Source organism: Coffea arabica, chromosome 11c (genome assembly GCF_036785885.1).
Source record: "Coffea arabica cultivar ET-39 chromosome 11c, Coffea Arabica ET-39 HiFi, whole genome shotgun sequence".
Lineage (NCBI taxonomy): Eukaryota > Viridiplantae > Streptophyta > Magnoliopsida > Gentianales > Rubiaceae > Coffea > Coffea arabica.
In genome coordinates this window covers 33794604-33813153 of record NC_092330.1, presented here as the reverse complement: position 1 = coordinate 33813153, position 18550 = coordinate 33794604, and the positions used below count along the sequence as shown (strand labels likewise).

The following is an 18550-nucleotide window of genomic DNA, read 5'->3' as shown; positions in this document are numbered from 1 at the left end:
CTATTTCCTGATCAATTATTGCGTCTTATAACTCCTGCTTAATTCTGTTCACGTATGGTTTTCCCTATATTTTGCTTACCTATGGGTGGTGATTATTTGTGGAATCTAAACAGATAGACAGAAACTTACTACCTCTGAGTGACATCAAAAAGGATATGGAGGATTGGACAGCTTTGGTCCAAATTGTGGACAAACAAAAGCCCCAAACATCCAGAAATGGCCTCAAGTACCAAAAATTAGTCCTCCTTGACGACCAGGTGACACCCTCTACCTACATCTCCTAGCAATTTATTCTATCTAAAGTCAATACACTTATGCCAATCACAACTGACTGCTGCCAGGCACACAAAGTTGAAGCACTCATTTATGGCCCTGATATTGAGTTCTTCAAAAACCACTTCGCTGTGTACCAAAGATACTTCATATCAAATGCAAATGTTCAAGAGGTCCAGCAGCCATATCACTCTCAAAAGCGGCAAAACTTCTGGACAATTGCCAACTCAACTGTGGTTGAGCGACTAGAAGAGCAAGAACCACAAACCATCCCTGATATATACACCTTCGCGAACTTCACGGATATGTATCAGCATGTCGACTCCAACACTAAAATAGGTAAATTTGACTGGCCTCTCTTTTGGAAGAAGCTTTCTAAAGCTTTTCAATATTAACACACTGTCTACTAATTCCAATCCAGATTTTACTTGTATATTTACATACAACTTGCTGTTACAGTGTATTTTACTGTGCATATTTACATTTCCTATACCAGACATTATTGCAGTTGTAATACATGCTTATCCAAGAAACATCAGAGCCACAACAACCACAAGAGACATAGTTGTGATTGACCAGAGGTACGCAAACATTTATTTCCATATGCACTTGACCAATATAAAACTATACATGACATGGCTTTTAATAATTGTAGTGCCAAACCAATACTATTGACCTTATGGGGTGATCATGAAACTGAAGAAGGACAAACAATCGCAGAAATGATCCACACACAGCCAATCATAGCAGCACTTCGAGTTAAAGTTACATCTTACCGTAGTAAGAAACAAACACTATCACACTTAATATTCCATCATCCTCTTATATAACATAACAGCACTAATAATAGCGCGCACAACGTGACAGTCTTCAATCTATCAACAAAGTTCAATAGCTGCATACTTATCAACCCTCCAATACCTCAGACTGCTGAACTCAACACATGGTAAGTACCAATGCTTACTACCTATTAACTTCCTTAATTCCCTCTTTATTGCCTCTTACAATTACGAATCTCTAATCACAGGTGCCAACAGAACCAGGATGCAATTTTCCAAATGGTCCATAACAAATCATATGAGGATCGAAATAAGTTGCTCCCTCCTCCAGTTGACAACACTGTTATTACAATACAGACATTGCTGATGACAGATGAGGTAAAACGTACACTCACTTGCCTTTAAAAATTTACATTTATTTTTCATGCTTCACATATAACCCAACTGCTACACCATCATAGAAAAAAGCTTTTTGGGTGAGCGGCATTCCAAAGCTTGTTGACACAAACCAAAGACTTTGGTACACTGCCTGTCCTACATGTAACAAATATCTAAAGTCAAAGCCAAATTGGGCTATTCCGTGCACATCATGCAACAAGCGTATACATGTTGTTACAAGGTATAATACACTGCTAATGAAAATGTACTTCTTCAATCAAATCTACTGCTTTATATAATACCATTGGACAAAACGTCACAGGTGCAGAATGACAGTGGAACTTAGTGATCACACTTCAACAATAACATTGGATATCAATGGTCTGGATGGTGAACAACTATTACCCTTCAGTCTAGCAGAACTTCAACGACAGGAAGCTCAGGTACAATTCTATTACAACATAAAAAAAAGTCACGCCTCATATATTTAATAAAAATGGCATGCTTTCAGCTTTTGCTAATCTGCCCTAAACTTGTGCATAGCGCAATGTCAATCATGAGAGGATACAAGAAGCTATCCAAAACAACAGGATCATCTGCCTGGTGAAGAGGCCACATAACATCTACTACTCAACAGCTCCTGACAAATACACTGCTGTCATTGTTCACGTGAAAAACTTTACCCCAGAAGAGAAGGATGCTATCATGAAATACACCATCAATTACGCACAGACATCGGCTACATGGAAACCCAATCACTGCAACACAGCCGAAAAGGTAGAAGATGTACTCAATGACCAGCCACCGACACTTGATCTCACAATGAAAGCCAACCCTTCACAATCAGCAAATACACCACCAGAAGAAGGCATTACTGTCACTGACATTGAGGACTCCCCAGAAATTGCTAAAACAGCAGCAAAAAAGCGCCGCACCTGAAGAAGTACACATCTACAAAAAACATATAACAAGTGCTCCCTATATAAATGCTACTAGCTCCAATAAAACAGCTGCACTATTGGCTACAGCTGTAACTAAGGCCATGCTGCCTGAGCTATGACTTTCTACTTATGGTCGATTACGCTTTGCCATGCTTCCTATAAGACTATATCATCTTCACTTACAATATTTTATAAGACTATGCTCTCTTTACTTATAACTGATTATGCCTTGCTTATGCTCCTACAACTATTGATCTCCCACACAGGTTACAACTCCCGCGCTGTGCGCGGGTGCCACCCCTAGTTTTTTGTAGTACAAGCACTTAATACATCATTTTTAAGTACTTAATGGAATTACCAAACACCAGCCAAATGAGACTTTAGAAAAATTTGTCACCCAACATTCACTTTTTTGGAAAAAATTCTTTGGTAGGTAGTGAATGGATTTCTAAATTAAAATGAAAAGAAAAATCAAATTACTGATCCTTCTAGAGTCACAAATAGAACTCCCACATCTTATTCATGTTCCATTTTGCAATTGAAAGTTAATTAATCCACCTAAAACGTATGGATAATTCTAATGTTCAGCTAATCTAGAAATTTAGGCAAATTTGTTAATTTTAGGAATCTATTTTCTTATCGGAATTTGGACATAATATACATCAAATTATAGAAATAGGGAAAAGTACACAGATAGTTCTGTCCTATCCTTATAATCTTGAAATAGAAAGAGAAAATAATGGTTATACTCCAAATCATGTGACAGGATCCAAAGAAAATTATTTCGCATCTAGCTTATTCTAGGACTGTAATTTTTTTTTTTGTAAAAAAAAAAAAAACAGTATCCCAGTTCAACTATATACACCTTTATCTCAAATTGGATATGCGTACCTGTAAAGGACGTGGAACCAGAAAATCGATTACTGCTTAAGTCAAGAAACTCCAATTTTTCCAGACGCTTGAATTCTGCAGCAAGAAGATGATCCAATTAGAACTCCTAGAATGGGCAGATTGCGGTCCAACAGCTCTCATGCTAATGGATTCTACAATTTTATCTTTTCTTGTATATCTATGCTTTATAATTTTGGCATATGCAACATCTCTTACAACTACAAAAAAAAAAACATTAACTAATTATCATCTTTCAAACAACTACTCACATGTTAGCTGACAGGCGATTTTTTTGGGCAAATTACACTTTATCCCTCTGTAGTTTAGTTTTTTTTTTTTATATATAATCCTCCTATGGTTTCAAAAGATATACATAACTCCCTAATGATTTGAATTAAAGTGTCAAAATAACAGAATTTGCAATTCATAATGGAGTCACCTGAAATGTCAAAAATACCCCTATATAAAGTTGAAAATTATTTATTAACCACAAGGGGGTTATGTGTATATTTTGAAAACCATAAAAGAGTCATATGATAAAACATTAAACCATAAGGGGGTTATATGGTAAAATATAAAATCATATGGAGTTAGTGCATTATGTAAATTATGTTTATATATTTTTATCATTTCAATCATTTTAATTTTTAAACAAGGGTAATTATGACATTTTTAAGGTTCCGTTACGAATGATCATTTCCATCACTTTGACATTTTAATTCAAATCATGAGGGGGTTATGTATTGCTTTTGAAACCATAGGGGGGTAAAATATAATTTGCCCTTTTTTTTCTTTTCTTAAGTCCATAGGCAATTATTAAATGTAAACTAACTTTGGACATGTAAATTAAGTTACCCTCCCATCCCATACTTGTGAAGGTAAAAGGAAAACAAATAAGATGCTTTGCAATTTGCTCCACATCAATAAAGTTCACATTTAGGAGCTATTAATTGAAATAGATTACAAATAAATAATGCTGAATCATTCCAAGTTTAGATATTCATTAATTTTTATGTGCTGAACAGGACCCAAAACAAATGAAGTAGAAAAGCAAAAATAGAACAGACGCAAAGTCAAAGAAAATTGTGTAAAAAGGTTAAAGAAAGTCTCATATAAGAATTATAGATAGTAATTGAATATACCTTCTATGGGAAACGATCCCTCTAAACCCAAATCACTGAGAGACAGCCTTTTAAGTTCAGTAATTGCAGTTATACATGGAATTATACTGTTGTTGAAGTTGTTATCATCGAGGTACAAAGATTCGAGATTTTGCAACTTAGCCCAATTCCTGCAGCCTGCAAAAGCACGAGTCAGATTCTAATAAACGGACTAAATACCAAAGAAAAAATGTGCAAAACCATGACGGCTTCTTTCGGTCCCGATTAGAGACTGTGAAAACGACTATCACCGAAAACCAGTTGTGGTTTAACTTTGAAAACAAAAACGAAATTGAAAACAAATTTGTAACCGGTCACCCATTGAATAGAAAACTATTTGATAAATAAATAAGACACACTATCAAAAAACGTGGAAGTAAAACTTGGTTGCTAATTGACTAAAAGAAAATGATGGTAAGAAGCATCATTGTAATGCAATATCTTAGTCTCTTCTCTTGATCCATTCACTTTTTTCCACATAAATTGCCTGTTTTTTTCTTAGAGACATCAATTTACTCGTGTATACATTCCTTAAGTATTTCTTGACTTCTTTCAATTTATGATATATTAATTCTTGTTGTTTTGAAGGGGCGCAAATGACTAACTCAGCTAAAATTTAATACAAAATAGTTTCCTGCTTTATTAAACTATCGTCAGTTTTTACGGGATTTTGAGTCTTCTACAATTATAATACATGAGAAATTAAAAGAAATAAGGCTGAGAAAAAAAGATGAAGAAATATGAAAAACTTGCCTCAAGCTGCGGACAAGAATACCAAAAGTAAGGCTTGAACGAAAAAAGAAAAGATGAATTACTGGCCAATCTTTCGATATAAGATTAAATTTTATATTTTAGCAAAATCAAAACATATACAAGATTAAATTTTATATTTTACTCTGGAAAATTAGTAAATTACAAAGTACAAAGAAGGAAAAGATTCAACATGGTGTATGTGGTTTAGGCCAAGATTCAATTATTGTTGGGGAAAACCAACGATTTGAGAAAAAGATGGAAGGATAGTTACCTGTCACTTCACTATTGAAGTAATTACCACTCAGGTCTAGAGCTCGCAGGTCCTTCAGAGGTATGAAAGTGCTAATATTTGCATGCCAATTCTCAGACATATTCTTTCGCAAATCACTAAGGTGGAGTTCAACAATTCTCCCAGTAATATTGCTGCACTTGACCCGTTCCCAGGTGCAGCAATCATCATTTGCTCCATCACCTTCTTTTCCAGTCCACGAAGAAAGGATAAGATGAGCATTTGTAGTCACATTTAAGGAAGCTTTGAAGTCCAAGAGAGCATGTTTTTCTTCTAAAAAGCAACCTGAGCAAAGTTGTCTTCCGTTGAGTATTATTGATACAGCAAGAGCCCATGAGGCAATCAGAATGGAATGACCGCGCATGATTTCAATATGGAGAATTAGTGAAGGAAAGTGTTGTAATGAAAATGGAAGGCAGGATAATTTATAATCGCTTATCAATGTACTGGAACGCAGGTCCGGAGACCGGAGACAAGTCAACTCAGGTGTAAAACAGTGGCGGATTCACACTGGGACACTGGGGGTACGAGCCCCACTCGCCCCTTAAATATCTATGATACTTATAATAATTTGGTGTAATTTCAACTGTGTCTCTTAGAGTTTTGTGTATCTATTGGTTTATAGGCTTCCACTGCCCCCTTAAATTTCTATAATACCTATAAAAATTTGGTGTAATTTCAAGTGTGCCCCCTGGAATTTTGTGTATCTATTAGTTACTTATATTGAGAAAAATATACTTCGTGAAGTTCAAAATAAAAAGCTTGTAAACCGTTATTAAAATATGAAAACTCGCTATGAGCAATTATAAATGGTTTAGTTTGCTTTTGAAATAAAATTATTATTACATTAATAATTTTGAGTTTGTCTTTTGATTTTTTCATGAAATATATGCATCATTTGTACTTGTTGACGAATATTTTTTTCCTTAAAAAACTAAAAAAAGTATTTAACCATTTATATTAAGTTTTTCAAGAATATAACAATGTAATGTTATTATATATCAAATAATGTAACAAGAACAATAACCATACCCAACATATAAGATTACAACCACACAGCCCGTGTCACATATTCAGATGTCCACTAATAGAGCACTCAGATGTTCATAACCTGTTGAAGTTAAGGGATGGCAGCAAAAATTCGACAGGTAAGAGAAACCTATGCCTGTAATCGATATGGGCACTGCCACACATCCTCTTGTGGAGCTGGAAGCTGCAAAATCAGCCACTAAATTATTGTACACCTTTGCTGATCACGACCAAGTTTTTCCAACCTGAAAATTCACCCTCCAGTAAGCAATAATATATTAAGTTCAATAACTAACTCAAAAATTAAGTTCAACAACTTTGTATATTAAACTTTCACCACTCTATTCAAGTGATAAATACCTTATCAGATCAAGGTAAGTGACCATATTAAGTCCTGCCCCTCTCCTGCTTGAAAAAACAAAGCACAAAGTGAACAATAATTAAATACAACAAATAGAAGAACACAAATAATATCCAAAAGTTAGAGAGGTAAGAACACATAACACGAAAATTTCTAAACAACTATAATTTCTGACACAAATGTAAATTAATTTACGTTTTTATATAACCAAAAGTTCTATTGTTGAAAGCGTTCCTAATATTTTGAGAATTGATCATTAGGGGAAAACAAACAAACATGGAATCGAACGTCCTAATTAAGAAGCTACAAACACCCCAATAGATTAAGTGAAAGTTTGCCACCGATTTAGGGCTTTCGACTTTAGTTTTAGGAATATGCACAAGCAAAAAAAAATAGAATGATTGATTTGTCTAATCCCAAATACGAAATACTCAAAATCAATTCATAATGGTATAGAATCAAGATTCATTAGGCATTGTTAACAAAGCATTATTTATTTAGTTTTCCAAGAAAATTACCTTTCACCCTTGAATTGAGAATTTCATTTCCAAATCTTTAATTTTTCTTTTGGAAGTGCAAAAGTTTGAATTCAGAACCTCCTAATTACAGTCCATTTGTCTTACCAGCCAACCCTCCCCCTTATTTCCTAATCTTGTTTAATTATTTTCTAAAAATGAAGCAAAAAATTTCTTTTTGCTTATTACTAAAAACACTCCTTTTAGTTCTTCTTAAGTTCTTAAATTATTTCTATAAATTTCCTTGTCCCCTCCCCGCTTCTTAAACCCCACCATTTTCCTATATATATATATATATATATATATATATATATATATATATATATATATATATGGTTATGTTAGTTTACTCAAACTCGACCAAATATAGTTAGTTGAGCTCAAATCAAACGAACTCATCGAACGTTATAAACTGTAGAGTAAAAAGTAGGGATACTAATTATCTTTTTTTGTTTCTTATCTAATTTAAGTTTACTGCTTTTTTTTTTTTTTGCAATCTCCTGAGACATGTGAAGTAGGCTTTATGTTTTGAGAAATAAATTTATACTTTCTGTTGAGATTATTTGTGCATTACATGAATTAAATTCCGATAATCATGAAAATGAAATTTCTCTTATATCTTTTTTCTGGGTAAAATACCCAAAAACTCTCTATGATTTGATAAATATTCAATTTAACTCCCTCTGATTTGGAAACCTACACTATAGCTCCCTATAGTTTTGACTAAATTGAAAATTGGACAGAAAGTATCAAATTTAATGGTTGTGTATGAAATGTCACTATTGCCCCTACTATACGTGAGATGCTTTCCATTTAATTTTCAATTTAGTCGAAACCGTAGGGAGTCATAGTGTAATTTTTTAAATCAGAGAGAGTTAAATTGAACGTTCAATAAACCATGGGGAGTTCATTTATATAGAGACAATATTGACATTTCACGTATAACCATTAGATTGGATGCTTTCCGTCCAATTTTCAATTTAGTTGAAACTACAGGGACTTATAATATAGATTTTAAATAAGAAGAAGTTAAATTGAACATTTAACAAACTATATTGAGTTTTTTGATATTTTATCCTTTTTTTTGGTCAATCGACAACATCTATATTTACTTTACTCCGACTTCTACTCCAATCAATTTTAAGGGAGATAGCCCAATTAGACTATGGGAATCAATCGAAATTGAATCATCATTGGATCAAATGAAAACACTGTACACTTATATAGATTTGGAGAAGCATAAGGGAAAATGAAATTTCCCTTATGACAGAAAAAGGAAAAAAAGAAGGCAGACCATGAGTTTCGTTCAATAACTGCGTTCAAATAACGGTTTTATTCGATTAGATGGCCGCGGTTTTTTTCGAGAAGGACGTTACCTTTTCAGGGGGTAGTCGGTTGGCGGCATTTGCTGGTAGCAACTTTGCCTGGGCCCCACTTTCCCAACCGCCTTGACTCTTGACTCTTGAAGCCTATCAACCAGGCGTGTATTGCATTTCTAGGGACCCCACAACACAAGACACTTTTGCTTTCCGCAAGTTGGCACAATTTCCATCGCTTCTTTTGCTTTTCAGTGTATGGGAATTTGTCCGTGCAGTTTCCATCATATAGGCTTTTTACTTTAGTGGCGTACACATTGATTTAAAACATCAAATTTTGTAAACCACACTACCAAGGACTCGTTTCCATCGCTTCTTTTGCTTTTCACTGCATGGGAATTGTCCGTGCAGTTTCCATCATATAGGCTTTTTACTTTAGTGGCGTACACATTGATTTAAAACTTTGCTTTCAAACATGGAAATTTTTTAAGAGTAATCTTTTATATATTGACAGTGTATATACTATCATCGTTTGATTCATAACATGTATGTAGAATTTAAATTTTAAATTCAAATTTTGCATAGTTGTCATTTATCTAATACTGATAGTATATACACTGTCGGTGTAGGAAAAATTAATCCATTTTTTAAACCACACTACCAAGGACTTTCAATTTTGATAGAGTGAGAGATAAAGAATTCAAATCTTATTTTTTATTAAGTTGTCATTATATGTGGTTTAATATTTTGAGTGGCCTCCTTCATTTTTTTTACTGACAAAAAAAATCAAAATTTGTAATTATAATGAGTAAAATTAGAAGGTTCTATTTTTGAATTGGAGACGCTCATTTTCTTTTGGGATATTTTGTGCGTTGAATGAATTACGGGTGCAGTTTCAGTACAATTGAAGAAAATGTGGTCAAGCAGCAGTAGAAAAATGTGGAGTGTAGAGCTTGGGCAGATGTTTTGGCTAGTGAAATTGGTGCGGAACGAGCTGATTATTTCCTAACTGCACTTGTATTTGATTCATTATTTTCATCTATCAAGCTAGTGTGTCTGATTTTGCTTTATTAAAGTTTTTCTATTAGGGATTCTTATATTATATTTTATTGACTAGAATTTTATTATTGAGATGTGATGCCTTTTTTATCCCTTGAATTTTTCATCGCAGGCGCATGATGGGAAAAAGTGATGCGAGATAGATTTTGGGATAAAAGAAAGTTTATTTTGAAGTAAGAGACTAAATTGTATCGTCGTGAAAAATTATCTGCACAATTTTTTTTTTCAATTGAAAAATTAACATTAGCCAAATGACTGAGAATAATAAATGACTTTCTGGTGGACTAAGCTTAGAAGAGATATTGGAGACAGAGTATTCAGTTACTAGTTTGGGTGCATACATTATTGTTGTCCTATTTTTCGTTTTTCTAATAAGAAATTGCTAATTTCTGTCAATCATTATTGCCGACAGAAATTCAATGAAGTAAAAAGTCGTCAAAATTGGAGGACAGCTTATGTCCAGAGCTTGCAGCAGGCCCCCTTCAGAGTCAAGAACTCGCAAACATTGAAATGGTTGATCAATGATTGACATGAATACCGCTTTTATCCATCAAGACAGGAATCGTCGAATTCTTTCCATCTCTACTTTGGAAAGGATGGGTTGACTGATTATGATGAAGTTAAGCATGAAGCTTTGCATTTTTTCTAGATGCTATTTTATCATTTTATGCCCAGTTTCTGCAAAGGACATTTGAGGAAATGTGTGCTTATTTAATAGTATGAAATTTGGAACTACTCCTGGCCCGAATTTCTCTACTAACTTCTTTGTCAGAAATTGGGATTTTGTTAGCCTGGAGGTTTTGTAGGCTATGCACTTCATGTTTTGAGTATAAATATGATGTACCATTTTAACTTCAATTAATAAGGTCTTAAATCTTGTAACTATGATGGATATTTTAGACCTATTACTCGTAGCAATATGGTACTTTTCTTTTTTATTTGTTCCAAAATTAATATCACTTACTAAAAGAGGCGATAAAACTTTCGCCCATTTTCATTAATGCCCTTAGATCTAACAACCAGATTCTTATCTTTTACTGGCTCAAAAGTTGACCTATGAAATTCAGAAGTTCCATTTGATGGAATATGCGTCCCACGTTAGAAGTTGCAGGATTCATGCATTACACTTTCTTCGGATCCCTTTATGGTAGGAACGACGCGTTGACCGTTCCTACCATATTCTCTCCAATGTGTCACCGTTTGTGGTGGAAAAGGGTTTTGGAGTTGACGGGTGTCGAACCTGTGCAATAATAATAAATAAAACCTAACTATCACTTAAAATAGTCAATAATCAATTCGAGTACTGGAGCAGGGACTTTAGGTGTGCAATGGGTTACTTGATTCACCCTGTTCCCGAAGAGTTTGCTTAATCCGATATACCTGAATAAATTATTTAACTGAATTCCCTAACTAGTAGACAGTGGTAAGTAGGGTCGTCTCCTCAGGGACTAGTAAGATATTTTGTTTCTTTTCAAATCAAGATTAATGGGGGGTTTTGGTATCAAACGCCAACTAAACAAATTAAATGCAGAAAATAATTAATTAAAAGAAATAACTAAGAGAAACTCTAGCCAAGGGTATACTTCAGAAATGGTTCATGCAACTGATCATTGATTCAAAGGTAATTTCAACATTTATTAATAGATTGGTTATAATTGTCTCGCACACGCTAAACAACCAACCATTCCTTAACTTATCGATAGCTAAGGTACGACCGTTAGCTATTTCTCTAACCCAAAAACAATCCTAGGTACGACCGTAGGATTTAATTTCTAGATTACATTAATAATTAGAAATGCTCAATCCTAACTAACAAACACGCTACGAGGGTTTGTTTAAGCTAGATCGTATGCTCCCCTGACATAAACCCAATTACGCCAGTTGCTACTAAGATAGAGATAACGAACAATTACGGATTCAATTACCTCTATTTAGCAAAATAGTCTATGTGAATAATTAAATATTGCGCATCTATTCAATCACTCACACGAGCTATAGCAATTAAAAGCAGGAAACATATAAATACCAATAAATTAAGGAAGCAATTAAAATAAATTAGATCTCACAGTAATTGTTGAACCAAGTCTTCAGTTGTCCCCTTGACTAGAATTAAGAGGTTAGTCCTCCATTAATGGAGAACAACCATGCGAAAGAGCTAAGGAAAGAAAACTAAAACTATGCTAAAAGCCTAAACTAAAACTATTGATTGATAAGAGTTCTCTGTACGTTTGTCTCCTTTTTAAAGCCAACAATGACTAAAGCTTCTTATCCCTGTGGTCCCCACTGAAATTGAGAATCAAACCAAAAGTGGGGCTCTACCGAATTCCTTGCTTTTAGTTTCCTATTGCCCGTAGGACTCCAATCTCCTAATCAGCAAAGGGAATGCAATCTCTTTGTAGCACCATGTGGGCCCGGTTGTTTGAAATCCCAATTATCTCCAAAAAGTCCCTCATTTTTGTAGTTTTCTGTTCCACTTCCTGAAATTGAGTCCAATACCAAATATAAATAAATATTAATAATTAAAATAATATTTGGCAAGGATAAAGGGGAAAATTAACAATAAAATGACCAACAATTAACACCCTATCAATTCTCCCCACACCTAAATCATGCTTGCCCTCAAGCATAAGAACAGCAATTGAACACCAAAATTTGACAATGGCTATTGCTCTAACTATCATATTGCCAAGATACCCAAAAAAACATATATCAAGCATCACAGTTAAGATCCAAGAAAACCACTCCGGTTAACTTCTCAACCACCAACTCCTCCAATTTAAAGCAAACTAATCTAAGAAAAAGGAATGGTTGCTCACATTTATCAGTAAATGGTCCAGCTATTAACCAAAATCTCGATATTAAGATCACAAACCAGCAAGCTGACTTATTCACGTACTAACACAATCTTTATTTTATTATTTTTTTCTTTTGTTTTGTTTTTGTTTCTTTTCCTTTTTTTTTTTTTGAGTAACAAAAGACTTAGTCTATAGCCCATAGAGTCTTTTGACGCGAACTCCAACATTTGACGGATGGAGGAGCCCGGTTACTCAACTCTAATTGCTACGGGACCACGCACTCATAGCAACTACTACCTTTTGACGCGGAAATCAACACTTTAGGTGAAGATCTTCGGTTACTCAGTAATAACTACTAGCGAAGTACAGTCAACTCTTATTTACAACCATGTAGCACAATAACTAAAAATGACACAAAAATAACAGCAGCCAGCCTCAAATTTCCAAACATGGAGAACTAAAATTAATAATTGGACCAATTCACATGAAAAATGCCAACGATCATTCCCTATGCCTGGAAAAGTTAACCAAAAATTGGAAAAGTTAAGCAATTACCGATATTCACCAGAGAGATATTCATGAACTCAACCACATCAACTTGATACCTTTTTATTAATAAACTTGGCAATAACAGAATTACAACAATCCAGCATCAAACTTGGTATTCATATGAAGACTGACCACTAGAAAGAAAAAAAAAGAAAAGAAAATAAACGAAAAAGGAGATAAATATCAAACTAAAACAAAGGAAAAGCCTATAGAAACTAAAAACAAAAATACTAGCACCCCAACTGATCTCCCCCCCACACCTAAATGACACATTACCCTCAATGTGATAATGTAAAAGCAGAAGGAATGAGAGGGGCGACGGTACTTCCCTGAAGTCATCAAAATAGGGGCAGTTTAGGTGGAAATTGTGGATCAACTCGCATCTGGAGCTGGTGCCGTTCGTGGCTTCACCCTGGACTCTAGATATCACTCTAAGCAACAAGAGACTACAATTGCCAACAAATAATGGAAGTCGGAAATTCAAAGCAATAACAATTTTAAAGCCAATCCAACGAATAAAATGCACAATTCAACCACCCAGAGGACATACATACACCCCAACACTTGTAGCAATGGCAATCAATAAGCACTTGCGGTCCCAATGTAGTCAATTTCAAAATCAATGCAGTCCAAAAGTGCAACAAATGCTCCAAAGATGTAGGACTTGAATTTAAGAGGCAGAGTACACCAAGCAAGTCAATTAGGCACAATCGATCAGCAATAAGCAAAGGAAGGGACATAGTAGCCTTCCAATTCAACAAACAGACGCAGAAGGTACCCCACAATACCAGAGCATAGCTCCCAACAATGCACCAAAACAACAAGCCGAACAAACTAAGAGTGGTGCTAGTTGTCGCGCCCCACTTTTTGAAATGTGGGTGTGGTGTGTGTAGTGTGTGTGAACGTGTGTAAAAGTGAAAACAAAGACCGTGGGATTGTAAAATGCGACGGTTTTGGTCAAGTAAAGTTCAAAAGGGTTTTATGTATGAAAAATGGAGTCGCCACTTGGTATAGAATTAGGGTGTATCAAGTCACCCAAAAATGATTTTTGTTTTTGAATGAAAAAGTAAACAAACCCTTTTTGAAAATCTTTAGGTCTACGTAACCAAAAAAAGGGATCGGGGATCATGTTTGGTAAGGGAGAAGGCAAAGGCGGAGCCTAAGGCACTCCCTTACCCTAGCCAAAGCTAGTTGCGTGACTTAGTCTCACTTTTTCTAATTTTTTTCTACCCAAGGTATGTATCGCATGTTGGATGAACTATATGAATGCACAAACCTAGACCTAAGGGGATATCGGGGTAAAATTTCTCTTCAAAACTTGAGTGGTGCCAATCACATTAGTTGTGATGCCCAATAATGATCTTTTGGAGAGGTCACACATAATCCTAAATGACGTAACAATGAGTGAAATGAATGCATGCCATGTGAAAATGTAAGTTTGTGTGTAATGAAAAAGTAATAAAAATAATAGTGAGTAAGTGAAAGTGTGCAAATGGATTTACAAAGTAAGGTGAGTAAAAATGATAATGTGAAAATAACTTAAAGTGCATGTGTGCAAGTGACATTATAAAGTGTAAGTGGTTGGGTGAAAACGTGCAAAATTAAAGTAGTGTGAAGTGAGAATGTGGAAAAAGGGATAGAATATAAAGTAGAAGTGTATGTGATAGCGAATGAGTAAAATGCATGAATCGTATAGGAATGCATCAAGACGGGAACGGGGACTCCTAATTTTGTGACTTTAATTTTCCCTTGGATTAGAAGGAAAAACTAGCGTGCTAAGGCTATTGAGTAGCCACACTCGCTCGTTTCCCTTATCGAAAGGGGACTCTCAAGTAAATGTACCCTATAACTAGCATGAGGATGCAAAAAGCCTAAAATGAGGGGAAAAGGATTGGAGGAGCATGCCAAATGATAAAAAAAAACTAAGAAAAATGCATGGAATGTAGTGAACATGCAGGTATGCACTAACGAAAAGGAAATCCCTAAGGGTCTAGCGTTGGACTAGCCCTTTCTATGCATTCTTAACGGAATAATGAGCCACAACTAGCATTGGACTAGTGTGGTGACGTACATTCATCCATCACATTCATCTACTACTATAGAAAGCAAGTAGACATGTCAAACACTTATAAACACGTAGCACATGACACTTAGCATGCTCAACTAGATGCAAGAACCTAATAAAGCAAGTAACACATAACATATAGCAAACAACCAAGCTAATGGACCTATTACATTTGCTAGCTAGGCACACGTCTTTAATAGATCTTCATCAAGTACTCTCCAAGCCCTATCTATTACAAGTCAAGAGGTGTACACATACCTCATAAATAAAAATGACTTAATAAAAGCAAAAGTAAATGAAATGAATTAAGGAAAAACAAGGAAAGCAAGTCAAGTAGGCATGCAATTCTCACTTAGCACGTAGGATCACATAGGAGAGACAAAAAAAGGGTAAAACAAATTATACCGCCCCCTTTTGTGGTGCTAATAAGGTGGACAACACTTAACTTGAGCTATAGTCACCAAAGAAAAGGATGATTTGGGCTAAAACCATCAAAACAAAAGATTAATGCATCAATTTAAAGGTAAAATATAAACAAAATCACCAAGTCCCTTCTAATTGCCACTTTAATGAAATCAAACAATGCATAAATTTCCAAGAAAAGTAAGGAAAACCACAAAGGACCTAATTGCAAGCATTAATCAAACATTCGAGTCCAATCGAAACATTTACTAACTTCAAAGGTCCCAAAAATAATAAAAGGCCAAATAACGGTTCAAATTGCAATCACCTTAGGACTTAATTGTAAGAGATTGGAATGTAATTGGCCTTTGTAGCATTGTTGCAAAATCACAGGGACCAAATTGATTAGTTTTCCCAATTTTTCGGGTCATAGTGGCATAAGGGGAAACTTGAGGGGGTTAAGAGGCAATTTTGAAAAGATTTTTCCATGCAAAGCCCATGCAAAAACTTACGGAAGTATTAAACTTCTGCAACTATAACAATGAAACATGCTTCCATTTTTGTTTCAAAGCTTGCTGTAAATTTTTTCTTGCAAGGATATCAACCTCAACACTAATTTTGATCAAAAATCTTTCAACCAAACATTCAAAACTAATCTAAACATCATAACACACAAATTCAGAATTCAAACAGACCCAAATATAGAAGAAAACTGATGCAAAGACACAAGGAAGCTCATGCATTCAGCAGATTCCAGCCACGGCATTTCTTTTCATTTTCATCATGCAAACCAGATTTTTGATTCAAACTCACAGCTTTGATTAGATATTCCTCATTTCAATATCACAACTTTACTGAGTAACAAACTACATGATGATCACAATCAAATGACCAGAAACTTGGAAAGATATAATACGAAAATTCTGGAAAAGAATGCAGAAGAAGAAGAACAAAAACTCTCTTATCATTTCATCAACATAGGCTGAATACCAGAATTTTGGCTTGGGCATGCATGTGGTGTATGAACTGAGCAACAAACCACATCATTACCATCATCCAAGCAGGCAGAAAACTTAGAAAAATCCCATGCAAAACTCTGGGCAAGTATGCAAACATTTGATGTTCAAAAACTGTTGCAACTGAAAGAGAGGTCTGCTGCATTTTCGTTTACAAATGGACTCTAGACAGCTTTGAGTATAGCCATTTCACCTGTCCAACTTTCAATTTAACTAGCAAAGCAAATAAACTCCTCACCCAACAAACCAAACATTGAAGGAAATCATGCAAATTCTGAACAAACTTTCAGACAAACTTTATGTAAATGCTAGGAAACAATTTTGCTGCCACAACCCGAGAGGACTTGTTTCTGGGTTATTCGAATGCAATCCCTTCCATCTAGACATTGCTAACAACTCAACCAACAACAGTTTGGGCCAAAGTAACAAATTCACCAAGCATTCTCTCCACTTTGTGACCCCAAAAACTGAAAATTTCATAGAAGGGAAAAAGGCATGCGAAATCTGGAAATTTCTGCAACTTTCAACCGTGGCATTTTTCCATTTCATCACGCAAATAAGTCCAACGAATACCAAAATTTCGAGCCAAAACGAACGAACAAAACCAGTCTCAATCATCATCTAAACCAAATACTACGTTTTGTTACAGGATTAAAGCAGAAAATTTGAATTGACTAACAGGAAAAAGAAAAAACGCAGCAAGGCTCTTCTGTAATTTCTTTATCCACCAAACCCCAAAGCCCAGGCTTTCGATCCATATTATTAACGCTACCCATATGCAACAGCCTTGTTTAAGATAACGGGACTAGGGACAAAGGCAAGAGGTCACATTCATACGAAAAAACATCAAAACAGCCACAACCAACACATACATGAACCAGTGACGAGCGTACAAGAAAAGATTTCTGTTTGTTATGAAACAGCGATGGTATCATCAAAAAAACAAAGAAAAGCTTCTAGCTTCACCATCAAACATCCCAAGGAAGCGAAAGAAACAGAGAAAGGAAGCAACTTTACAATTAATAAAAGTGAAAGGGAAGATGCAATTCGACCTTAACGCGTTGTACGCTCCCAGCAGGCGAACAGGATGTACAGCTTCGTATGAGCAGGCCCAGGGATCAATGGAAAACCTCAATCTTCCTTCGTCCTTCCTTATGGATCTTCCTTTTTCCAGATTTCTCTCACAGGCTCCCTCCTTGCTGCTTTGTTTCTGGTCTCTTTCTGCCTCGTCACTCAGCCTCTCTTTTTTGCTCTTTCATCAGTCCACAATCGCCACCAGAAATCATCCTCTGACTTTTTCCCTTTGTCTAGTTTTTGTTCGTTGATTTCACTCTTCCCTCTTCCCCTTGCTCTCGGCTCAACTCTCTCAGTTTTCTCTCTTTCTTACCCTAGCCTTTTCTCACAGCCAAAACTTTTTTCCTTTTCAGCCGTCAACCTCACCTTCTCTCTCTCTATCTCTCCTCTCCTCCTGCCGGCTGCCTTTCTTTTTCTATTTATGTGGGAGCCAAACCAACCCTAAACACCCAGCCACTTCTTCTGTATTTGCAGCCAAGGGCTGCCCGAAGCCCTTCCTTGCAAGCTGCAAAAAACGCAGCTTGCAAGTCGTGTATCATTCTTCTCTTTTTTTTTTCTTTTTAAACTTAAATAACAAAATTGAAAATAATAAACATTAAAAACAAAACAATTTAATTAACATTAGAAACAACAAAATGCAAATCCAATTTTCCTTTTTTTTCATTTTCCATTTTCATCGTTTTTCTCTTTTTCCTTTTTTCTTTTTTCTTCAAGAAAACATGGAATTTAAATCAAAACAACTAAAGCATATTTTTTGAATGCTTTTTCTTTTTCCCGAGAAATTCTATGCTAAAGCTTAAAAATAAAATAATAAAATAAAATAAAAACTAAAAAACTAAAAACACTCAAAATTTGGTGTCTACACTAGTGCTAATTAAAATAACAAATTTCAGCAATTGGACACA

At 35.1% G+C, this 18550-nt stretch overlaps 2 protein-coding genes across 3 annotated transcripts; one reads left to right on the top strand and one right to left on the bottom strand.

Annotated features, from left to right (window-relative positions):
* Positions 1-314: 314 nt before the first annotated feature.
* On the top strand, positions 315-2037 carry LOC113716071 (replication protein A 70 kDa DNA-binding subunit B-like). The gene is made up of 7 exons (XM_027240372.1): positions 315-612; positions 770-854; positions 1169-1219; positions 1301-1430; positions 1514-1671; positions 1753-1873; positions 1942-2037. Exons 1-7 carry the CDS (start codon positions 315-317, stop codon positions 2035-2037), a joined length of 939 nt encoding a protein of 312 aa, XP_027096173.1.
* On the bottom strand, positions 1697-5876 carry LOC113716454 (putative receptor-like protein 8). Of its 2 annotated transcripts, none has more exons than XM_027240788.2 (4): positions 5447-5876; positions 4405-4560; positions 3263-3337; positions 1697-2381 (listed from the first exon to the last, which is right to left on the bottom strand). In XM_027240788.2, exons 1-4 carry the CDS (start codon positions 5826-5828, stop codon positions 2338-2340), a joined length of 657 nt encoding a protein of 218 aa, XP_027096589.1. In that variant the 5' UTR covers positions 5829-5876; the 3' UTR covers positions 1697-2337. The 2 variants fall into 2 exon arrangements, with proteins under 2 accessions (XP_027096589.1, XP_027096588.1); XM_027240787.2 differs by having other exon boundaries at positions 1697-2265; positions 5447-5873.
* Positions 5877-18550: the final 12674 nt, after the last annotated feature.

Bases quoted from the DNA above. Each gene is read 5' to 3' on its own strand.
- LOC113716071 (XM_027240372.1), top strand. From the start codon at position 315: ATGCCAATCACAACTGACTGCTGCCAGGCACACAAAGTTGAAGCACTC. The intron at 1,220-1,300 runs GTAAGTACCAAT...CTCTAATCACAG, and splicing joins ACTGCTGAACTCAACACATG to GTGCCAACAGAACCAGGATG. The intron at 1,874-1,941 runs GTACAATTCTAT...GCATGCTTTCAG, and splicing joins TTCAACGACAGGAAGCTCAG to CTTTTGCTAATCTGCCCTAA.
- LOC113716454 (XM_027240787.2), bottom strand. From the start codon at position 5,828: ATGCGCGGTCATTCCATTCTGATTGCCTCATGGGCTCTTGCTGTATCA. The intron at 4,561-5,446 runs GTAACTATCCTT...GTGCTTTTGCAG, and splicing joins CTTCAATAGTGAAGTGACAG to GCTGCAGGAATTGGGCTAAG. The intron at 3,338-4,404 runs GTATATTCAATT...TTCTTGCTGCAG, and splicing joins GGGATCGTTTCCCATAGAAG to AATTCAAGCGTCTGGAAAAA.